This window comes from Neoarius graeffei, chromosome 4, assembly GCF_027579695.1.
Source record: "Neoarius graeffei isolate fNeoGra1 chromosome 4, fNeoGra1.pri, whole genome shotgun sequence".
In the NCBI taxonomy this organism is placed as follows: Eukaryota; Metazoa; Chordata; class Actinopteri; order Siluriformes; family Ariidae; genus Neoarius; species Neoarius graeffei.
The window spans coordinates 64983884-65009514 of NC_083572.1; the positions used below are offsets into that span (position 1 = coordinate 64983884).

General features: G+C 43.2%; 1 protein-coding gene across 4 annotated transcripts in view; it reads left to right on the forward strand.

Moving 5' to 3' along the window:
• The first annotated feature begins 8440 nt into the window (after positions 1–8440).
• Positions 8441–25631, forward strand: part of LOC132885146 (Krueppel-like factor 15) — a 29268-nt gene continuing 12077 nt past the window's right edge. The window contains exons 1-4 of one of the 4 annotated variants that reach the window (XR_009654554.1): positions 8441–8611; positions 13610–15098; positions 20415–20531; positions 23108–23188. Coding sequence is in view for 3 of the 4 variants with exons in the window: in XM_060919488.1 (XP_060775471.1) it covers positions 13759–15098; positions 23108–23276 (1509 nt within the window). In the remaining variant the exon portion in view is untranslated. Of the gene's footprint in view, positions 8612–12545; positions 12664–13609; positions 15099–20414; positions 20532–23107; positions 25303–25631 lie in introns of those variants that run through there. The other 3 variants (XM_060919488.1, XM_060919487.1, XM_060919489.1) reach the window with 3 other exon arrangements.

Consider the following 25631-nt stretch of genomic DNA (forward strand, 5'->3'; position numbering starts at 1 on the left):
TCAGTGGTGAGTTGGTCAGACTTATTGCAGCCTGTATTCGCATTGACACAAAGTGCTACAGAGCGGAGTTATGTGGCTTTTCAAGAGGACTAAGGGCACCACCCCTTAGACCCACCACCTCCTAACACTTTGCTGCTGCAGTTCGGGACTGTTTATTGGTTATTTGCAGCCAACCTTTATATCTAAAGGCCGTTTGACTATCCGCCACCTGTCGATCCGTCCGGTAGCTGCAGCTCGCCCTGAAACAAATTACAAATTATCAGTATCTTCTTCTTTCTCTCCACCTTTTCCCACTTCTGCGTGGGGTCGGAGTTTCTGATAAGTCTCCTCCACTCACTCCTATGCTGCACTTCTTCCCCTGTGAGTCCTTTTCTTCTTAGATCTTCCCTCACACTGTCCATCCTTCTTTCAGTCTTCCACGACTTCGTGTTCCCTGCACTTCCATCTTCATCACCCTCCTTCCAACATGCTCCTCCTCTCTTCTCATTACATGACCATACCACTGCAGTCTCTTCTTTTGCACTTTCTTGGAAGCTTACGTCACCTTAATAGTTCCTCTTATTCTTTCATTCCCGATCTTATCCATCTTCATTACTCCATACGCCCATCTTAACATCCTCATCTCAACCACATCCAATCTTTTCTCTTGCGTCTTCTTTGTATCCCATGTTTCTGCTCCATATAGCAGTGCTGGTCTTACTACTGTCTTATAAACCTTGCCCTTGGTCCCTATATTTATTTTTCTGTCGCATAATACTCCTGATGTTTGCATGTTCTCCCCGTGTCCGCGTGGGTTTCCTCCGGGTGCTCCGGTTTCCCCCACAGTCCAAAGACATGCAGGTTAGGTTAACTGGTGACTCTAAATTGACCGTAGGTGTGAATGTGAGTGTGAATGGTTGTCTGTGTCTATGTGTCAGCCCTGTGATGACCTGGCGACTTGTCCAGGGTGTACCCCGCCTTTCGCCCGTAGTCAGCTTGGATAGGCTCCAGCTTGCCTGCGACCCTGTAGAACAGGATAAAGCGGCTGGAGATAATGAGATGAGATAATACTCCTGATGTCTTTTTCCAATTCCTACAACCTGCCTGGATTCTATGTGTTATTTCGGCGTCTAAATCTTCATCACTTGCCATGGTGGATCCCAGGTATTTAAAGCTCTCCACTCTTTTCAAGGACTCCCCTTGCATACTAACCTCACCCTCACTTCCATCACAGAAACTCAGGTATTCGGTTTTCTTCCTGCTGATCTTTCACCCTCTCTCTTCTAAAGCCCTCCTCCAAAGCTCCCATTTCCTTCTGACTTCCAGTGTATCAGTCATTAAACTTATTAAAACCTGACAGAACATTGTGTTCATATTTGAAACATTTTATCTCATCTCATTATCTCTAGCCGCTTTATCCTTCTACAGGGTCGCAGGCAAGCTGGAGCCTATCCCAGCTGACTACGGGCGAAAGGCGGGGTACACCCTGGACAAGTCGCCAGGTCATCACAGGGCTGACACATAGACACAGACAACCATTCACACTCACATTCACACCTACGCTCAATTTAGAGTCACCAGTTAACCTAACCTGCATGTCTTTGGACTGTGGGGGAAACCGGAGCACACCCACGCGGACACGGGGAGAACATGCAAACTCCACACAGAAAGGCCCTCGCCGGCCCCGGGGCTCGAACCCAGGACCTTCTTGCTGTGAGGCGACAGCGCTAACCACTATACCACCGTGCCGCCCTGAAACATTTTATGAGTTAAAAAAAAAAGACTTGGAGATATCCCAAAGCTCTACTGTACTGTATCTAACATACCTAGCCTGTTTGTCATTGTCCGTGGATGTCCATGTTCCCAAATCCCCACTAAATATTAAACTTTTCAGATGCTATGCTTCATGAAAACTTTTCACACGTTGCCAAGTTCCAGGTATTCCTGTTGCAGTAATTTCATGTAAACTTTAGCCATGTAGGTGGTTTACTCTTCTAGTCTTCTGTGAATATCTATAATAATCTAAACAGGGAATGTAAGTAATGGATGTGTGCAGAAATAATGGTGATTATAGGCAGCATTTTTATGCATTTTGGCTTGTACTCAAATGTACAGCAAAGCAACCCACAAGAGACTTGTGTTAATTGAGGTGTTTATTGTGTGGGCTGAAATAAAATGACTTTGTTTACTTCATATGATCACACAAGCTAGTTTGCATCTGTTCCATAGCTGATCAGTGTGTGCTGATGTTTCTCACATCTAATTACTCAGTACATGATGTGCTGCAGACTAACTAAATGCTTCCAGGGTGTCAGGTGTTTTCCTTCGTTGTATATCCAACTCCTGCCAATTGACAAGCACCGCAAAATGCTTCACACTGATCATACTGTACATCATTACAATATGCTGCTTGCTTATTCACAAGAAAGAGATGGGCTCTTTTCCTAACAAGCAAGTGTTGCTAAGAGGCCTTGAGCAGTTAAACCCCTTAGAACAGCCCAAATAAGGCTTTTTTTTTTGGTAAGTTTAGTTTGAGAATTTTGATACTGAACTCTTTGAAATGCTCTTTGTATTTGTGTAGCCTTGGAAAAACAGCTTAATGCATTCCCTGAATTGATTTTAAAGTGCCTTTGCCACTCCTTCCATGTTGAAACAGTTAAGCATTTCTACTCTGTGCCAGTCGCTATCATTGCTTCACTGTGATTAAAAGCATTAAACAGTGTGATTGTGTGTGTGTGTGTGTGTGTGTGTGTGTGTGTGTGTGTGTGTGTGTGTGTGTGTGTAAAACTAGGGCAAAAGGCAATAGTTTAATCCCTGAGATAGACAGTCTGTGATTGCAGTGCTCAAGGAAGGGGCCTTTAGCATTTGACCACTGTAATCCCTCCATTACAGTCCAACACAGTCCAGAGTACAGCAGCATGACCTGTGTATTAGAAGGTTACAAGAGGTCACAGGAAAACTCTAGCTAGCTGCTCACAATACAGTGTGTATGTGTGTCCGTCCATTATTTGTGTGTGATCAACTAACAAAATTACATTTTTTAAATTCATCATCAATACTGGAGTTCCCTCAGATTCTAAATAAGCACGTGTTGCATCCAGACAGCAGAGTACAACAATGTTCTTCCCTCCCTAATCTGCTTTGCACATTAGTGTGTATTTTTGTGTGGTGTGGAGGAAGCAAAGGGATAAATTAAAACACCCTCCTGGATAATTATGTGGATATGCTTAATTACCAGCTTTCCCCAGAATAACTTTGCGATGGGATGCCTTTACATCACTTAGAATGGCAAAACAAGTCATTTTTGGCATGTGCATTGTTATAGCCTTATTGAACAGGTCGACCTGTGTTTACTCCCCCACATGCTCTGACATTCTTCTTGTCCCTGGGTAGCAGGTTGCTACTGTACAGTGTGACCCTGTGTAAGATAGGGAAGAAGAAGAAGCCTTTATTTGTCACATGCACACTCAAGCACAGCGAAATTCATCCTATGCGTTTAACCCATCTGAAGCAGTGAACACACACACACACACACACACACACACACACACACACACACACACAAGTGAGCACACACACATACCCAGAGCAGTGGGCAGCCATACTACAGCGCCCAGGGAGCAGTTAGGGGTTAGGTACCTTGCTCAAGGGCACTTCAGCCCAAGGCCGCCCCATGTTAACCTAACTGCATGTCTTTGGACTGTGGGGGAAACCGGAGCACCCGGAGGAAACCCACACAGACACAGGGAGAACATGCAAACTCCACACAGAAAGGCCCCCCCGTCAGCCACTGGGCTCAAACCCAGAACCTTCTTGCTGTGAGGCGACAGTGCTAACCACTACACCACCATGCCGCCCAATATGTTGGCTTCTCTGTGCCATTATGACACTAGTACTGTCTGTGTCATCTATAGTACTACCATACATGTCAACCTATACAGAGTGTCCGGAAATTATACAGATTTTAGCTCATTTCAAGGGCGTATAAACAAAGTCTTACGGATTTTCAGTATTTTCTGACCTAAATTTATTTTGTGTATCTTACTTGAACATCGTCAGCTGATCGTCACAAAAACATACAAAAGCTCGATTTATAGACAAAGAACAGCGTGTATGCAGGGGCAGATAACCCAGACTATGTGAAACCGGATGTTTATTCCTCAAGCCTTGTGCAATATTGTGACTGCGAGACTTCGCTCGTTCCGGTCATGCGCACGATCTGCATTTAAACGCGCCAAACGGTCATTGTTCGAACGATTTTCTCATTGTTTACACCTGAGAGATTTTGAATAGCATCTGCTGAGTGAAAGAATGGGAACACCGAGAAAGAAAATGAGATACGACGGGCAGTATCTTCCTGAATGGAAGGAGACATTTAATGGTGTCGTTGTTCAGGCGAAAAATGAGGAGTACGCGCACTGCACAGTTTGTGTGCAAGATATAAAAGTTGCGGCGTCTGGAGTTTACGACATGAGGGAACACGAGGTCCAAACTACATCAGCGAAATTTGCACCAGAAACAGAATCAGCCGCAAATGACGATGTTTGCAAAGCCTAAGCCCGATGATCAACCAACAAGTGTAATAAGAGCAGAAGTTACGATCTGTAATTTTATTGCTCAGCACAATTTGCCGCTAGCTGTTGCGGACCACCTGACAGAACTGTTGCTGCGAATTTGCGCGGACAGTACGATTGCGAAATCTATCAGCTGTAGGCGCACCAAAACAACGCAAATAATCAAAAAGAGCTCGGCCCCCGAAGCTACACTACCGATCATCCAGCACTGCCGGATGTTGCCATTTTCCTTGATGATCGACGAATCCAATGACAAAAAGACGGACAAGCGACCGGCCGTTTTGGTGTGGATCTTCAACATAAACAGAGGGGCGAATTCAAGAATCATAGACATGCCCATGTGCAATATCGGCATGGGCGAGGCGATTTTTGACATGCTGGACAAAGTTCTCAGGCAAGTTATATTTACTTATTTATTAAGTTTGGTGCGATTCAAAGGCTATAAGGATTTTATGTTGATTTTATGGATTTCTTCCTCTGATACTACAGGTGGACGCCCAAAGGGGTTGACATGTATGTGTTACTTGTCCAAATATACTGTATCTAGGTCAATGTTTAATTCTGTAAATTTTTACCTCAAGGGAAAGTTCTCCAAAGTTCCTGCCTAGGATGTCAATCATTTTATTTCACTACTGAATACAGTAAAAATAAAGAGCAGCTTTAATAGCATTGTTCCAGGTTCTCTGCACATAAAGTCTTTGAAGCAGAGACTAGTGTGATCAGATGACACATGCAGTGAGACAAGCTCATGACACTGTGGTGGTAGCAGAGAGACAGGTGGAGGTCAAAGACCTCATATTGTCAGAGCAAACACATGCAACTTTTGCCCTTCTAGACTGATGATAAAACTTTTGTGAAATGAAATCAGAGAGACATTAGGTGACGAAATTATCACTTTTTTTACATCCCACATGAATATTAGCTAAATACAAACAAATCCTTCAAAAAAAAATCTTACTTTAAATTATTCTCTATCTCTAGCAAATCTAGACATTGACCATTGCCTGTTTCTCTGAAATATGAGTTTACACACATATAAAATCCTTTTGTTATCCATTCTCATAGTATTAAAAAAAGAAACTTTCAATACAATTAAAACAGATGTTGTTTACCTCCACAACAAATACATAAGCATTCAGAGCATTTTTAAAGGATTTTCCACTAGGAGACCAACTGGTCTGGGCAATACAATCACAGGCCCCAGAGTCCATGCGGCTGCACCACTGCGGCATATTCTGTGATGCAAAATGGTTCACCAATCACCATACAGACAAACACACTACAGTGACTACACAGCTATCAAGAGCAATTACCAAGCACAAATGTTATGTCAAAGACACTCAAAGTTACACAGTAATGACATCGGATTCTGACATCGGCCATCTCAGTAACCAAATTTTAGTTTTGTTTTTCTTAACCAACATGATCTTGTGTGTATATTTTATAACATAGATCTTCGTTTTCCTTGTTAAATGTATACTTACATGGTACTTGGTTAATTAATTGCAACTGATTGAACCAAATGATAAGACATAACTTGGTTTAAAATTTGGTCTCCCAGTGAAGCTGGTTTGGCATTGACTAGGAGACCAAATCTGGCCACTGGGAGACCATTTGGTAACTATGTTAAAAAATGCTCTGTAAGCATTTAGAAGTATGATTAAGCCATAATCAGGGACTTAAACCATATTTTTGTTTTGTTCAAAAGTCTGAAACAGTTAAAAATTTGCCAGGATTTGGACCCATTAGCAACACTTTTTTTTCATTTTGGAGTTGACAAGTCTGAAAATCAACTCTTAGATGTTTCAGAGAGTTGCATGAAAGAAGTTCTTCCTTAGAGTAACCGATAAAATGCAGCACCTGAACAAAACCTAAATAGAACAATATGGAATTGTGTGTTGTAGTCAGCTCAAATCAACTGTGTGGCTATGAAGACCTTTGGTATATCTGATAAAAAAAATGGGGCCTGTATTCAAAGAAAAGCATCAGATACTGTCAGATTCTGGGTTAATATATTCTGGTGCTTATGCAGTGTTCATGATGCTTTAAATCTTCACAAGAACTCATGGACCAGCTCCAAATCATCACCAATTTATTACCATATTTCACAGTGGGTGTCAGGTGCTTTACCCTGTATGCAGTCTCCCTTGGTGGCACGGTGGTGTAGCGGTTAGCGCTGTTGCCTCACAGCAAGAAGGTTCTGGGTTTGAGCCCAGTGGCTGACGAGGGCCTTTCTGTGCGGAGTTTGCATGTTCTCACCGTGTCCGCGTGGGTTTCCTCCGGGTGCTCCGGTTTCCCCCACAGTCCAAAGACATGCAGGTTAGGTTAACTGGTGGCTCTAAATTGACCGTAGGTGTGAATGTGAGTGTGAATGGTTGTTTGTCTCTATGTGTCAGCCCTGCGATAACCTGGCGACTTGTCTAGGGTGTACCCCGCCTCTCACCCATAGTCAGCTGGGATAGGCTTCAGCTTGCCCTGCACAGGATAAGTGGTTATGGATAATGGATGGATGGATGGATGGATGGATGGATGGATGGATGGATGGATGGCAGTCTCCCTTTTTAGATGTCTCTTTATGTGTGTTGCTCTCAGGAAGGGCTGCTTTTCCTCCAAACTGCTTCATGTTATGGAGTTGCCATTTAGGCTAATAGATGATTTTGCTGCAACAAGACTATGACCCCAAACATACATCCAGATCAACACAGAAATGGTTGCAGGAACACAAACTCAGTGGTTTGCAATAGCCAGTTCAGTCCTTGGATTAATACTTTTGTAAAACTGTAGAGGTCAGTGCATATGGACAAAGCTTAAACAAACAAACAAACAAACAAATAAACAAACAAAGTAAGTAAGTTTAAAATGTTCTGCTTGGAGAAGTTGTGAACTTACAGAGAAGTTGTCCAAGCTTCTCTGTAAGTAACCTAACATTTTAGACATTACAGAAAAATATTGAGTGTTGTTACATTCTTCTTCTTTTATACATTTTTATATTACTTGCTGTGGAGGTGCTTTTGATCGCTGTGAAACTGAAAGCTATGTTCTACAGAGAAAAACACCTTACTTACTTTCATGAATGTTTCTCATTTGCTCGTTTTCATGAAGGGTGTCCATGTGATATGGACACCCTTGATATGGAGTGTTGCACTTTATGGATGTGAAAGTTGGACATTGAGGAAAACGGAAGAAAGAATGATAGAAGTTTTTGAGCTGTGGTTACGGAGAAGAGTTCTCAGAGTAAGCTGCAGAGATATGAGGACCGACACATGGATAAGAGAAACAATCGGAGTGCCAGAGAAAGAAGGACTTCTGGAGATGATTAAAAAGAGGAAACTGACCCAGTATGAACTCTTGGAAAAAGTGAGTCTAGTCCTTGTGACTACTGAAGGAGAGATCTGTGTGACGCGAAAGAGAAGCAGGAGACGGTCGGAATGGGTGGACAACATCAGAAGTTGGAGAAGTGGGATGGAGAATGCTAGGAGACTGGCTGTCAAGGGAAATGCCTACGAGTCTCTTTAGGGCTAAGGCATGCTGAACTGAACTGGTCCATGTTAGTGGACCTTCTCTAACTGAATGCTCCAGATGTGTTCCAGTGTAGCTTTTGCACAGCCACCTTTCTGAACTGGTGTCAGTAGCGTTTCCCTTCAGTGTCGTTTAGATAAAGAGGGGAAGGAAAACATGGAAACCGTATTTTCCGCTTCTCCATCCAACGTCCACGCGCAGACGTCCAAAACACGAGCAGCTTTCGCGCGGTGACGTCAGCAGCAAAGCCCCGCCCTGCGTCAGCGCCAACCAACTAGATCTCGCGTATGGGACGAGCCCTCGCACCCTGCCTCTCATTCTCGCCCCTGTCGCGCGCTCTACGGTCACGTGCCCCAGACATAGTACAACTACAGTGCTGCGTATCTGGCCAGTAGTGTGTAGCAACCCCGCGTGAAGGGCTTCAAGGGCAAGTGCGCCAATTCAGCTGTTCTTATGCACGGGAGTAGTGCAAAAAAAAAAAATAATAATAATAATTATTATTATTATTGGATTTATAAACGACTGCTGGAAATAAACGGGTAAGAGGCTGTACCCAAGACTTGCTTTTGCTTCTTTGGATTATGTGTGTGTGTGTGTGTGTGCGCGCTTTCTGCTTTCTTATGCTGCGGCACGCGCGCGCTGCCTTGGATGAAAACATGTTTACGTCGAAGAGGTGGAGGTGGAGTATGGTTTCTTCTCGTGGAAATACGGATTCATATTCATCACAGCACCATTAAGAGGCAATGGATGAATAAATTATGTACATTTCCACGTCGCGGTCAATATTTACAAATATATGCAATTGCAATATTTTATATAAATCATTGCTCGAGTCGTGTGCATGGTTTAAAATGAAAACTCTGTCTTAAATTCACTAAATTCAAAGCGTTTTAATGTGCATGCATGCATGTGTGATGTTCGTTTCCAATCCATGTGGTCCACTTTGATTACAAGCAGTGCAATCTGCAGATTATTATTATTATTATTAGATGAAAGGTCAAAGCATAAACGCTGTTGGTTAGGATAGGATGGTTAAGCTGTTGCATGTCAGGTGAGTGCAGCCCACGCGGGTGACTGCAGCTCTATTAAAAGTGCCCTGTGCTCACTGTGTTGACAGTTTGTGAGTGGCGCGCGCGCGCAGAGGTTACTGTCGGTCACACAGCGAAGCAGAGGAAAACAGAGCCTGAAGGGGCGCGCGCGCGTGCGTGCAGCAGTTCACTTTTAATCAGCTGCACATTTATAACCTGTTGTTATCGATCCCATATTACACAGTCGGAAACCATTAATTAAGACATTTTATTGCTAAATGTCCTTTTGAGCAATAGAACATATTAGTGCAACTAACTAACTAACTAACTAACTAACTAACTAACTAACTAATATCATTGTGTTGGAGATCAGATCATTATACACACCGCCTCAAAGCGTCTACTGCTTTTATAGTCCTACAACAATTTACAAATTTAAAAAAAATTAAATAAATAAAACGTTTTATGTGGGCGGCACGGTGGTGTAGTGGTTAGCGCTGTCGCCTCACAGCAAGAAGGTCCTGGGTTCGAGCCCCGTGGCCGGCGAGGGCCTTTCTGTGTGGAGTTTGCATGTTCTCCCCGTGTCTGTGTGGGTTTCCTCCGGGTGCTCCGGTTTCCCCCACAGTCCAAAGACATGCAGGTTAGGTTAACTGGTGATTCTAAATTGACCGTAGGTGTGAATGTGAGTATGAATGGTTGTCTGTGTCTATGTGTCAGCCCTGTGATGACCTGGCGACTTGTCCAGGGTGTACCCCGCCTTTCGCCCGTAGTCAGCTGGGATAGGCTCCTGCGACCCTGTAGAAGGATAAAGCGGCTAGAGATAATGAGATGAGATGAAAACGTTTTATTTTTTTTCGCGGTCCAAATCCTGCGCTCTGATTGGCTGGCGAGCGGGTCCGTATCCTACGATACGGACCCCAGTTACGGACCTCTGGCGACTCGCTCGTTCACAACAGCAACAAGCGTAGTAGAATTTTTTTGTTGACATTTATCTTTTTTTTTTTTTTTTATAAGATTATCAAAAATCTTATAAATTTTTTGCCAGCATTTCTCAGGAGAATAGCATTGATTTTACAGCATGGATAGCGATAACGACAGTGTTCACAGCGAAAGCGAGTTTTACTACCCTGAGGAAGAAGAAATAAAAGAAAACATTTCAGGAGAAAGCTAAAAACCTCTAACTGTTGCTAACGCCGAGCAAAAACATGGCTGAATCCTGAATGACTCCTATTTGTGTAAATAGGGGACTACATAGGCGGCAAAATGTAGTTTTTTTCCTGCCATGGAAGTGCACTTGTATACCGAGGAGGAAGCAATTTGTATTACAGCCGTGAATGAGGATTCAAAATGGCGTCTCGGCTCAGCTAGGTTTTCCCTTTCGGGCGCTCTCGTTTTCTGTTAGAATTTCTCATCTCATTCTCATCTCATTATCTCTAGCCACTTTATCCTGTTCTACAGGGTCGCAGGCAAGCTGGAGCCTATCCCAGCTGACTACGGGTGAAAGGCAGGGTACACCCTGGACAAGTTGCCAGGTCATCACAGGGCTGACACATATGGCCCTTTTCCACTACCCTTTTTCAGCTCGCTTCAGCTCACTTCAGCCCGACACAGCTCGCGTTTCGACTACCTCAGAGCAGCACGACTCACCTCGCTTCAGCCCTGCTTAGCACCCAAAACTCGCACGGTTTTGGAGTGGGGCTGAAGCGAGCCAAACCGAGCCGAGTGGGGCTAGGGGCGTGAGGAGACACTCCCCTGTGCACTGATTGGTGAGGAGGAGTGTCCTCACACGCCCACACATGCCCCGCGAGCACGCTGGGATCTGTAAACACCATAAACCCGGAAGAAGAATAATTACGAATTACGAGAATTTCTGAAGCCTTATGCGCCTCGCCTCATCTATACGCTCTTGCCAATATCTGTTGGCGTTGTCGGTGACAACAAGCCACAGCACCAAGACCAGCAACACTAACGACTCCATGTCCTCCATGTTTATTGTTTACTATCCGGGTCGTGAGACTACCGCTTAAAAGGTCACTGATGTCACTGTTTGCGCCGCATAACGACATCACATGATGTCCACCCACTTTCGCTAACTCCACCCAGTGTGTCCACCCACTTCCAGCCAGCACGGTTGTAGTAGAAATGCAACTCCAACAGCCCCACTCAGCCCAGCCGTGTTGGTAGTGGAAAAGTGGCAATAGACACAGACAACCATTCACACTCACATTCACACCTACGGTCAATTTAGAGTCACCAGTTAACCTAACCTGCATGTCTTTGGACTGTGGGGGAAACCGGAGCACCCGGAGGAAACCCACGCGGACACGGGGAGAACATGCAAACTCCACACAGAAAGGCCCTCGCCGGCCACGGGGCTCGAACCCAGACCTTCTTGTTGTGAGGCGACAGCGCTAACCATTACACCACCGTGCCGCCCTGTTAGAATTTGGTAAAGAAAAAAATAAATATATTATTTACCAACTTAAGGTCAGTCCGTATGGTGAAATACCCTGACCTCGGCCTTGAATACTGACCTCGGCCCAGAGGGCCTCGCTCAGTACTTTCAAGACCTCCGTCACGGTATTTCACGATACGGACCTCCCAGCTGGTAAATAACATATATTTATTTCAGATATCTTTAATGTCTGTCATTTCTTCTACACCAAGTGGCTTGTTGCTATGCAACAGAGTTATTATTTTGCGAATAGATTTGCTTTGTAAATTAGTGGGTAGTCTGGCGCTAGCTATCATGTAACCATGTTGTGCAGGTAAGCTTTATGCAGGTTCCCTCATTGTATCAGAGAGAAATTCTCCAACACACTGATCAATCACAATTGTGTTTGTCCACCATCTAGCAGCAGGACTAATAAACAAGCGACTAACTAATGGCCCTTTTCCACTACCCTTTTTCAGCTCGCTTCAGCTCACTTCAGCCCGACACGGCTCGCGTTTCGACTACCAAAAAACAGCACGACTCGGCTCACTTCAGCCCTGCTTAGCCCCTAAAACTCGCACCGTTTTGGAGTAGGGCTGAAGCGAGCCAAAGCGAGCCGAGTGAGTCTGGGGGCGTGAGCAGACACTCTCCTGTGCACTGATCGGTGAGGAGGAGTGTCCTCACATGCCCACACACGCCCCGCGAGCACGCTGGGATCTGTAAACACCGTAAACCCGGAAGAAGAAGAATTACGAATTACGAGAATTTCTGAAGCCTTATGCGCCTCGCCTCATCTATACGCTCTTGCCAGTATCTGTTCGCGTTGTCGGTGACTACAAGCCACAGCACCAAGACCAGCAACACTAACGACTTCATGTTTATTGTTTACTATTCGGGTTGTGAGACTACCGCTTAAAAGCTCACTGATGTCACTGTTTGCGCTGCTTAACGACATCACGTGATGTCCACCCACTTTCGCTAACTCCACCCAATGTGTCCACCCACTTCCAGCCAGCACGGTTCAGCACGGTTGTAGTCGAAATGCAACTCCAACAGCCCCGCTCAGCTCGACTCAGCCCAACTCAGCACGGCACGGCTCAGCCGCGTTTGTAGTGGAAAAGTGGCATAAGTAGGCTATTTTTTTTTTTTACATACGTAAAACAAACAAAAAACATGGCACATTTTGTACATGCCTGAGTAGCAATGGTATGCAATTCTGTGATTGAAACTTGAATTGTTTTATTGATTATTTTTTACGGGCGGCACGGTGGTGTAGTGGTTAGCGCTGTCGCCTCACAGCAAGAAGGTCCTGGGTTCGAGCCCCGGGACCGGCGAGGGCCTTTCTGTGTGGAGTTTGCATGTTCTCCCCGTGTCCGCGTGGGTTTCTTCCGGGTGCTCCGGTTTCCCCCACAGTCCAAAGACATGCAGGTTAGGTTAACTGGTGACTCTAAATTGACCGTAGGTGTGAATGTGAGTGTGAATGGTTCTGTGTCTATGTGTCAGCCCTGTGATGACCTGGCGACTTGTCCAGGGTGTACCCTGCCTTTCGCCCGTAGTCAGCTGGGATAGGCTCCAGCTTGCCTGCGACCCTGTAGAAGGATAAAGCGGCTAGAAATGATGAGATGAGATTATTTTTTACATTTTCTAAACATTAACCCAAAATTGTTTGTAATGGGGGGGCAGCATGGTGGTGTAGTGATTAGCACTGTCGCCTTACAGCAAGAAGGTCCTGGGTTCGAGCCCAGTGGCCGACATGGGCCTTTCTGTGTGGAGTTTGCATGTTCTGTCCGTGTTGGTGTGCTCCGGTTTCCCCCAAAGACATGCAGGTTAAGCTAATTGGTGACTCTAAAATTGACCGTAGGTGTGAATGGTTGTATGTGTCAGCCCTGCGATAACCTGGTGACTTGTCCAGGGTGTACCCTGCCTCTCGCCCATAGTCAGCTGGGATAGGCTCCAGCTTGCCTGCGACCCTGTAGGACAGGATAAGTGGCTACAGATAATGGATAGATGTTTGTAATGGAACATTACCAAATTAATATTATTGACATCTGATCCTCTCTCTTCTGTTGGTGTAGGTGCAGCCTGGAGCTTTTGGTGTATGTGTGAATCACAATATTTCTTTATTGCTGTGAGCAAAAACAACATTCTCCCTTTACATGGACTCCATCAGTTCCCTCTAGCCTGAGGAATAGTTCACCAAAACACAAGTTGTTTATCAATTTTAATGAAAGAGAAAATCTTGGGAATGGTGGATCATTTCTTGACAACTGAAGAGAACTTCCTTTCTTACAGTGGCGTAGACTCGCCTGTGGTGTACCACTCATTGGATATAGTATTAGACTCGGGGAGCTATAAGGTGATGCCTTCACCATTCTCAGAAGACGACCACAGTGATACATCAAGCCTGCGTTCCTGCTCCTCCCCAGATTCCCAAGTTCTTAGCTCAAGCTACGGAAGTACATCAAGCACTGAGAGCCAGGATGGAATCCTCAACTTCCTGCTATCCAATACTTCCCTTGGTAGTGGAGGTGGCACCAATGCTGAGGCTAGCACTGTAACCTCAACTCCTCTAACAGGCATCCTTTGGAACTCACAAAGGGACAGCATGAAGGAAGAGAACTTTGACTTACCAATCTGGTCACCTTCAAACATGGAGGAGGCACCTGCTGAACCTTTCCAGCCCACCCTGGAGGAAATTGAAGAGTTCTTAGAAGAAAACATGAATGGTGTGGTGTCCCTCAAGCATGAGGGGAACACACATCTTGGATTGGAGATCCAAGGTCTAGAGCTAGACCTCGGGTTGGGGACAGGAGTGGTGGTCATGGAAGAGCCCTCATCTGAAGTGCCAGAGACAAGCACCATTGGATCTCAGCATCATTCTAATCAAACTTTGTCAATGGCTAAGCTTCCATCAGACCTTAGAGTTGATCATGAGACCAAAAGCACAGATAGTATTCCAAGTAATCAAGACCCAAGCACGCAGACAGAGGATGCGATAAAGAAGGAGGCCCAAAGTGGACCTGTCTCCACTGAGAACAGCACGACCACCAATGCCAGCAGTGGGATGCCTGTTATTCTTCAAATCCAACCAATTCCGATCAAACAGGAGAATCAGAGCCCCAGTGGGGCTGCAACTCCTCCCTCAGCAACTCAGACCCCCACCCCTGGCACAGACATCAAAATTGCCCAACTGCTGGTGAACATCCAGGGACAGACCTTTGCGCTGGTTCCTCAGTTTCTACCCTCTGCCCCAAATTCATCTTCACCGTCTACCAGGCTAAATGGCACATCTAAATTTGTGCGGATAGCACCTGTGCCCATCGCAGCAAAACCTGTGGGTAGTGGAGGGGATGGCCTTGGTTTGGGTGGGTTCCAAGGTGGTCTCCTAGTTGGAGGAGCACAGAAGTTCCAGAAGAATCCAGTGGCAGATCTCATCAAAATGCACAAGTGCAACTTTCCTGGCTGTGCCAAAATGTACACTAAGAGTAGCCATCTTAAAGCTCACCTGAGGAGGCATACTGGAGAGAAACCATTTGCCTGTAACTGGCCTGGCTGTGTATGGAAGTGAGTGTGTTTATGTTCACAGTCCGATCCCTTAGGGCAAGAAGTGGGGTACAGGAATGGGTTGTTGCTTGAGGTTTATGGCAATTCTGAAATAGAGGCAGATGTCTGGGGAAACCTATATTGTCATAATAGTTATTGTTGGTTTTATCTTTTGTTGACAAACTGTGAATTAGATCTACTTAGAAATAATCTGTGCCTTGAATTTCATTTCATTTTTGATCTCTGCTTTCCCTGTAGATGAAAATGCAAGAGAATCAAACTGATAGACATTTATATTAAATTTAGATCAAAAAGGAGGGAGGGGGGTGGCTGTATCAATGGATAGATACAGTGGGTATACAGATAGATAAGTTGATCACACTATATGTAATGTGAATTGCAAAACAGAAATATGATATGACACTGACAGGTTACTTCCCCATAGAGTGTAAAATGAAACAGGACACACAGCATGTGGTTCCAAGTCACATGTGCTTTTGAGTCTTGCTAAGAACAAACAACTATGCCTTGTGTGTAATAGATCTATTGTCTTTGTTGTTGCTGATGTGTTCAGGGTCAGGGTGTGTTGTTGAAACAGTAATATAGACAAGCTAAAGAGAGTTACACCCAATCCCAAGCAGTAGGACTACAATAGTGAGAATGGTTTGTGAGCCCTATTACAGCAAAACACAGCCTATTTTAGCAAACAACAGGCACACAACATTTTATAATAATATCTTCATTCAACAAATGTTACTAAGAATCAGTCATTGGGATATCCCTGTAGGGATAATAATTGGAGTGTAATTTACCTGCTGTTCTCAAGAAAATTACAATTGCAAGGATCTAAACAGATTTCAGAGAACCTTGGGGAAAATGTTACATTACATTACATGGCATTTAGCAGATGCTCTTATCCAGAGCGACGTACAACGAGAGCAAAAGTCAGGTACATGAAATGTTGAATTTCTAGACAAGAAAGTTCTAGTGCCAACTGAATAAGTGACAGCAATACATAGTGTAATATTCTGTTGAAATACCAATAATCAAACAGCCAAGGAGACAAACCAACCACATAAAGTATAACTAAAGAACTCAAAACAGCTAACCCTAGGCTAGACAGTACACAGCCTGGGTTGGTCAAGACTGAAACGCAGTTACACAGTGGGCAGGGAAGCAGGGGAGAAGTGCAGCCTGAAGAGGTGAGTCTTCAGTCTGAGCTTGAAGGTGGTCAGGGAGTCGGCAGTTCTGACCTCAATGGGAAGGTCATTACACCAACGGTGAAATGTTATAGAGGATGTGCAGTCACGTGACCCGTCCGTGTTTACTCCACCATATTGGACGGCTTCAGGATTGTTTACCTTGCGTGAGCGTAATGGATCCAGGGAGTAATCCCCAAGAAAATTCGGAAAATACCCCATCTACATCGCACGATAACATGTCTAAGTTTGTTCAGCATCTTGAAGGTGACATGAGGCAGCGTTACGTGGAAAAGTGTTCCAGGTTGGGGATTGCAGATCCGTACAACTTGCCGCAATCCTTGTTCAGGGAAATTCGGAGCTGCGGTGCCAGCGATTTGCCCGATCTGGCCTACCACGACATTTACAATTTTCTTGTTAATCGTGAATCGTGTTACACTGGCAAAGCCCTCAAAGCTTACAAGAGCCTGGAAGCTTATAAATATTTTGTTGCGGGATGGGTATCCCAACTATACCTCTGGAAGGTTCCGAAGAAGAATGTCTACTTGATAACCTCACGGGTAAGTGGCATTAAGACGTTTATCATAAAGAGACTATACAGGACGTTTTATCGTAAGAATGTTCGAAATCTAAACTCAGTTCCAGATAATGACAGGGTTGTAAATATGTATGTTTTTGTCTGAAAAAAAAAATCACAAATCACCGACTATGCAGTTATCATTCAATCTGAAAATCAACTTAACAGATGTACTAGGAGTATTGAATTAGAAGATTACACCTACCTGATATGAAGTGTTCACTACAAATTCGGCTGGTAGAACTGGGGTACCAGTTTTCTCTTCGCACAGCGGACACCCATTTTACGCGTCTCTCCTCGTCTGCGGGGAATCTATAAAATGACAGGCCCTCCTTTTGGCCCTGTCTATTGGTACAACCAAATGCTGAACAAGATATAACCATTCTCGAAAGATCTACTCCCACACACTTGATAATTAGAACGGGTTCGTCTAAGTTCTATGCGGGGCCATGCCGTCCAAGATGGCAGATAAACAAATATCACGTGACCTCGTGACGTCACGTGCACGCGCTCTATAGGTCATAAAACTGGAAAGACAGTTCATAGTCAGAGAGGTAATTTTGGAAAAATCTAAGAAATTCTATAAAACCAGTGCAAGAATCCTGAAAGAATCCTCAAACATGGACCAGACACAGAACAGATGCAGATATTTCTTAATACCTTTCTTATAAGTACAATAAGAATGGTATAACTCATTTGCTAAATACTGCTCAATATACAACCTTTCTTCTTATTTATTCCTTTAGATTTGATAGCCAACATGTGGTTAAGTTGTGCAGATTTGGTTAAGGGTCCAACAGTGGCAGCCTGGCAGTGCTGGGACTCAAATCCCCATCCCTCCCCAGAGCCTTAACCCATTGAGCCACCACTACCCCTCAAAGTACACAACCTTTGAGGAAAGCAAAACACATCATGCCAGAAATAAACACCTCATCCCAGTTATAGAGCATGGCAGCCAGAGGCTTGTTGTCTCAGGGATGAATTCCAATCTGTATTAGGAAATTCTACAGGTTTCTATAGTAGAGTACATGTACATCTGTCTAATCTGTAATCTTGCTAACCACTTCTGATTGCTGATCTCTGTACCATCAAATGTCGTGGTGCGATCTGAAACAGGCAATGAAAAATGCATGAACCGAAATATTTTTGGATAGAGGAACTGGCAGAGTGTTTGGTTTAGGGTACTTGGCAATATGAAGGCTCCACTACTGGCTAAATATAAATGTTCAATTTTCAGATACTTTTATCACCATCAATGGCTTTGATTATTTAAACCATTTGTTTGATATACATGTAGAACTGTAGAAGGCATGCAATGTTGTTAAATATGGTTCTTTATTTATTATGACTGAGAAACAGGAACAAACACAGACACAATTTGGGGAATGTGGCAGAAACTGTCCCAAACCTCTTTCTCTTTCACTACACCAAGAGGAAAGTCAGCTTTTTTAGAAAATTGGAATCTGACTGTTGGAACAATAGGAACTGAGCAGCATTACTGCCCCCCCCCATCCCCAGCCCCGTGTGTGTTTGAACAGCAGGAAACAAGTAGTTTTCCAGGCCATGAATTATTAACAACAAAAGAGGTTCTGTCCAAAAGACAAAAGACCGGACTTAGATTAGTGAGAATCAGTCTAAAATAACGTGTGTGTTTGTTTGTTTTTTTATTTTGGGAGGGTCCAAATGTCCCCACAAAGATAGGAATATCTGACAGGGACATTTGGCTGGGTCCCATAAGGAAAACTGCTTATTTTCAAAAACTGCTGCTTTTATTAATGAAAGACCGAAATGTTTCCTTTTGGTTACTGAGGTTAATCTTGGGGTTAGATTTAGCTGTATACATAGCTTTGATTAGCTGCATTAATAACTAGAAAAGCACTCGGAGAGCGCAGACCTCCGCCAAGAATCATTTTAAAAAATCTGGGATCCAGAAGGTGATCCAGATCACCGCCAAAATTTAATGGATTGTTACTTGTGCCCAGTCACACCTCTGGAAAAATTTTCAGAGCAATCCGTTCATAACTTTTTCCATAATGTTGCTAACAGACAAACCAACAAACAAACCAACGCTACCGAAAACATAACCTCCTTGGCAGAGGTAATTATGTCAAGTGGAACATCCTCACAATGTTAGTAAGAAAGAGTGTGTGTGTGTGTGTGTGTGTGTGTGTGTCTAAAATACAGTGAGGCTATGAGAGAGAGCCTGTGAGAGAGGCGACTGTTTCAGGTCAAATGCTGTGCTGAATAGTTACCATGACTGTGACAGTGGAACGCCTCCTGATCCTTTACACATGCACGCATGCACACACACACACACACACACACACACACACGACAAACAGAAAGAAGGGTAGAGAAAACAGAGAAAAATGTGTTCATCACGAGTTCCTAGTATAGTTAATGGGTTAAGATTTTAAAAGGGTACTGTGCAGAATAAGAGCATAGTGTCTTAAAGGCTTTCTTTAGGGGAACAAAGTGATGAATGGTTTAAAGGTCATAGGCAAGGGTCAGAGGTGGAATGTAGAATATCAACTTTATTTTCTAGAAGAACAACCCAAAAAGCGAATTCAGTCTTCCTGGTGTCTAATTTGCACCGTAAGATTGAATAAAACGGTTAAAATATACTGGTTTGCGCAAGTTCCGAAGGTTTGTTTACATCTCACTTATGTGCACTTTCACCGCCAGGGGACCGTCATCATGACGTCATTCAAGGCAAACAGACTGGGAGCAGTTCTGTGTTTACTTGTGAACCGAGTACATGTGTACGGACTTTGATTGTGAGAGGTTGTGTAAAATGTCTGAAAGCGATATCGATTTTGAAATAGGAACTCTCCAAATTGAATATCGAGAGGTGAAACCATATATGTATGAACCTATGGCCGTTGCGAAGCAATCGGTGAATGTGGCTCACTGGTTTGACCGTGAGGTCTCGGAATCAGACAGCGACTCGGCCGACTCTGATCGCGGAGACCCCTCAACAAGACTCACGTCCAAACGATTTATATTTGTAAATGTAAATACTTAATTTATTTTAATTTATCTAGAAGTTTTTCTCTATTTCTTTTCTCTGTTTATCTGTAATGATGCTGCTGGAATCTTAATTTCCCTGAGGAAACCCTCCCAAAGGGATCAATAAAGTTTTATCTAATCTAATTTATCCTGGTAGTTATGATAAATTCTTACTTTCATCGTAATATTAAATAAGAGCCCTTTTGAAGAATAATTAAACCGCCCTCCCTAGTGGATAGAGGTAACGATTACTTGACAGTGCACCAGTAGACCACATTAGCCTGCCATCCGCGGCATTATACTATTTATAGCCTACTCTAAGCGAGGAAATATCCCTTTGTCTCATTTCCACAATGATTGTACAGGATCCCTCAGGATTCTTGACTTGTCAATTGTAAGCAAAGGTAAAAATACCTCCAATCTTCTCCTTTTTGCTTGAGCGTTGCTGCTCTGTTTCTTCTTTGACTGCTTGATTTTGTGTTCGAATTTTGTCAGAACAGCGTCAGGTTTGAGCCTTCTCTGTCAGACACTGACACCTAAACTCTCCAACAGATGGGGATTCTTCAAAAAGTGATCGGAGCACAGAGTGGCGTATTTACCCAGCTGCCAACCCTCTCGCTTCACGCGCGCAATCCACTCTCTCCGCCTCTTCTCCTCTCTCAGAAAAAGGTAAAAACTTCTTCCTGAACTGGTCCCGTTGTTACAGTTCACTGCACAACAATAAGGCATGGTTTTTCTTTGGAAATTCCTGAATGCACGTCTGCACTCAAGCCGAAAGGCAATGCAAGTAAACGGAAGTGGACTCAACTCAAGCGATTTGTTTGTCTTGAATGACGTTACGCGCCGAGTGGTCACGGAAATTGCTGAGCAGAAATTCGCCGCGATCCATGCTAACTTATTTTAACTTATTTTAATTATTACTTATTAACAATACTTCTTGGGATCAGAAGAAAATTACAGAGGGTTTTTTAACATATAAAGTTTCAAATGTGCATAAATTTAAAACCTTTGCCTATGACCTTTAAAGAGCTAGATGGTGATCGGAGGATCTCAGATTAAGGTTGACTGGGAAACGTGTTATTGCCGTTGTAATATTGCGGGAAGTTACCATTACAGAAGAGTTTTCAGAAAGGCTGTGTGCGTGTGCACATGTGTGTGCGTGCGTGCATGCATGTGTGTCCTGAGTGTATGTTTTTGTAATTAGCATATGATTTACACTGAGGCATCTTTCAGTGGATGGGATGTCACAAAGCTGAAAGAAAAAAACAAACACGTAAACATACATGAGTGTGTTCTTTCTAGGAATTGCCTCTACTCTGTAATGAAGCACTCTTTCACACACACACACACGCTTCTATAACAGCAAGCGAGAGGGCCTCTTGGCATCCACAGAAGTTCTAAAACAGGACATTCCTCTTTGCTTTCGAAGAAAGAATTTTTTAGAAGGCCACACTATAAAATCAGAGCTCTCAGAAGAGCCTTTACAGTTTGCTGCTAGTAGAGGCTGTTAGCTGCTTTAAGATGAGGACTAGGTTTAAGACTTCCTTTACCAGAATCTCATTATGAATACTATGCAGAGAAAAACTAAACTGTGTGGGATTTAATTTCTATTAACAATCTGCACTCTTAAAAATAGTTTATCAAAGTTTATTTCCATGGTTCATGATTTGGCTTTTCAAATGGATTTCTGGAAAGGAATTGGGTCTGTTGTTGTGTTGTCTTCCTCTTCAATACTGGCCTCTAAGAGTTTTTCCAGAGAGATGAACTGAACTGTAACTTTCCCTCAAGTGCTGCCTTCATACTAGCCAAAGCTGAGGCTTGGCCCCAAATCCCACAGTAGGATGGACTCCTGGTGGTTTTGGGGTTTTTACTGGAATATCAAGAAAATTCTTTCAATGACGTGCTTGCAGAGTTGTAGTCAGTTCCAAGTTGACTATTTCACTCTCAAATCCAAGTTTAAAATCTCCAAGCTGTTCTTCAGGTTTTTGAACATCCCATTCCAGATTTGGTCCCCATTTGCTGCTGTAATAACCTTCAGTTGTCTGAGAAGGATTTCCACTAGATTTTGGAGCATGCGTGTGGAGATTTAGAGCATTAGTGAGGCCAGACACTGATATTGGGTGAGGAAGCCTGGTGCAAGTCAGTGTTCCAGTTCTTCCCAAAGGTGTTCACTGGGGTTGAGGTCAGGGCTCTATTCAGGCTGCTCAAGTTCTTCCACTCCAACTTTGGCAAACAATGTCTTCATGGACCTTGCTTTGTACACAGTAGCATTGTCATAAGGTTTGGGCCCTTTAGTTCCAGTGAAGGGAAATTGTAATGGTACAGCATATAAAGGCATTCTGTACAATTGTGTGCTCCCAACTTTGTGGTAACAGTTTGGGGAAAAACCACATATGGGTGTGATGGTCAGGTGGTCACATCTTTTTAGCCATAAAATGTACATAAATGGTAATAGACCATAGTAGCCTAGTTTGAGTAATGTTGTCAATATTGGAAAAATGCTCTTGTCCCAGTCAAATCTCAAGTCGTTATAAGCCACGTTACAAGACAAGGCCTAGTCTTTGAAGTAAAAATTAAAGGGAATGTTAAGGGCAGGCTGGAGGAAAGTAATATACAAAATATGTATAAAATTAGTAACTGTAATAATCTGGATGGTTATGACATGTCTTTTGGTTTTTGGTAGTATCAGTGATAGTAGCAGACTTACATAGGAATCTTCTCTTGGCTTGTTTTACGTATGATCATTATGACTCATCCTGCAGGAAAGTGGTTCATTAGTGTTTGTAGTTCTGTAGTTCATGTTTGTGCTTGCCATGTCATTTGCCGTAGTTGTGTATTGTGATGACATAAAAGCAAAGGAACCCAACCCTGCCATAAACTGTAAAGTATACACTATATAGTCTTATCACACACCTTGAGACTGCAGCACCTTTAGCTTGTTTGGATCTGAGCGCTAAACACCTGATTCTAGGCAAACACAGCTGATGAACAGAGATCATGCTTACTCGCTGAATATGTATGCTGATGATTCCTTACTAGGCCTATTAGAATACTTATATGCTGCAGTCATAGCAATAGCACAACACTGACAGTATTTATTGTGCTGAGAATTGGCAGATGGGAGGCAGATGTTCTTTTGGAGATATCTGACATTCATTAAGGTTAGATAAATCATGTCAGATGTGGTTTGCAAAGTCATTGCTTTGCCTGCATATATGAACTCTGTGTGTATGTTTGTGTCCCAGGTTTTCCCGCTCAGATGAGTTGTCCCGTCACCGGCGGTCGCACTCTGGGGTAAAGCCATACCAGTGTCCTGTGTGTGAGAAGAAGTTTGCCCGCAGCGATCACTTGTCAAAACACATCAAAGTCCACCGCTTTCCCAGGAACAGCCGGACAGTCCGCACTGCTGCCTGATCCCATCCCGGCTGCACTCGTTGAACCACAAAATCACAACACATTTGACGTATGTGAATAGGTGAGAGAAAACTGAAGGACGCATAAGAAGCATCATTTCTGAGCATATTTACTGTATAGTGTATTAAATTAAATCACAGTGGCAGAACATAGGCAAAATGTATTGTCATCTTTGGTGCTACATTCTGGATGGAATATTAAGAAAAGCAGACCGGCATTAATGCAGACTGTGCTAATGGGGATCAGTCGATTTAAATAAGCTACGGGGACACTTTCATAAACCACACCATTTTTATACGAGTGCGGAATGACAATAGAAATCAAAAAGAAAAAAAAAGCAGTGTCGATTGTACATGTTTAATATGTACACCTACAATCAGTGTTGTAAAGCTCTCTTTTTTTTTCCTAAGGCAAGCAGTTTTGTAATAAGGTGTTTGTATTTTTATTAATGTCGCCTCTCAATGGCTCTGCTGTGTTTTTTGGCCTTAGTCAACCACAAAGCTCTTATCTCAGGTTTGACTTGGGTGTTGGGGACACTGTAACCCAGTCCAGTGTTTTTCAGAACAAATGATGAGTTTCAAGAGAATGTGACGCAATCAGACAATTAGAATAATAACTAAGAGCATTAATTATTTATACTCTGAGTAAGCACTCAGCAGCAATGACACTAAATAAGATTCAGCTGATATTTGTAAGCATATGGAGCATTTGGAACCAAGTGTCTTCGCTTCCTGTTTCATTATTTTATTTCCTGTGACACAGAATGTGCCTCCAAAACTCCAGCATGTCACTCAGTGCGTTTACATGCACATAGAGAAAATCGAATTTCTGCCGTAGCTCGACTGAAATCGAAGTTCTAAATGCCATGGAAACACCTTAGCTTGGCTGAAATCGAACCGAACTGGATTTCTCGTAATCGAGCTACGCGACCTAGATTATGCGATTGTAGCCGAGCTACTTAGTGCATGTAAACCCTATCGAGCTACGTAGTCGAGCTACTTACTTCAGCACTGCCTCTTCCGGAAGTGACGAGATCACAAGCGGGAAACACAACAGCCTCGGTCGGCATGACAACAGTAGTAGTAGTGAGCAGCAGAAGAGGTCAGGAGGAACAAGGAGAACGAACGAACACGGAACTGATAACTTTGTTTATACTCTTGAATAGCTCTTCTTCATGATGACAACCGGAAGTGTACCAACACGATGGGGCGTGTAGCGCCACCTGTGGCTCGGGTGCACAATGTACCTCACACAATAGCTTGATTTCCTTGTGTGCATGTAGGATTGGATTTCTCTGGCACCCCTGCTGGGACCCTTAGCTCGATTATCGACAGCAGCTCGATTTGGATGTGCATGTAAACGCACTGACTAGATTATGTACAGATCATTGCATTACTAATGCTGGTGCTATATACAATACGTCTACCCCCCCCCCCCCCCCCGCCCCCCACCTTCACACAAACTTGAGTGTGAACATGAAACTGTAGCTGTTACTTTCAGTAAACCGAAAGTGATCAAGATAAAATCGTTTTGTACAGGTTGAGGCTTACATACTGTAACGGTTACATATCAGCATGTTTGGGTTTGTTCAAGTTTGTTAGGAAGGTTGGGCAAGTAGTGTGGAAATACTGAGGTGCTTGTGGCTGAAGTAAGCAAAACCACAGTAGCATTGGTACCATGTTTCATGTAGTGTTTATTATTATTTTTGGGCACTTCTGGATGTGAGGAAACTTACTTCCTTATCTGTTTCACATGTTATCTTTCTGATCAAGGGGCCCATTGTACATATATAATGGCATTCCTTTCATTCATAGAATGAATTTTATGAATACTTGTTAACACAGGTGTTTTTAGCCACATCCTATGAATGTATGTAAATAAAACCTGTATGATTTTAGTAGTGGGAAGACTGAGCAACAAATTAAACAAACGGAAATTGTTGTTTGTGGTTAAGGTTTTCAGTGTAAGCTTAAATGTGTACATAAGTGTTTCCATACCTATAAGTATATAAATATATATATTTTTTCCTCTTGTACACTGAATTCATTTACAAATAAAACATTTCAATGTAGATAAATGGTTTTTGTGGTTGTGTTTATATTGTAAAGTATAAAAATACATTTTAAAACATCTAAAATCAGTGTCCAAGTTGCTAGATTTCTGTTTCCTCAAATATAGCCAAAGACTGTGGAGGCTGCACTGCAATGTTTATGATATTTCTAGCTCTAGCTCTTCACAATCTTGATAATTATTCAACTATCTGTTGACTCTGAAGGTCTTGAGAAGGAAAAACAGCAGTTCAATGATAAGGCATGATGAAGATAGTGATGACATCTGCTTAATTCCAATATGCAT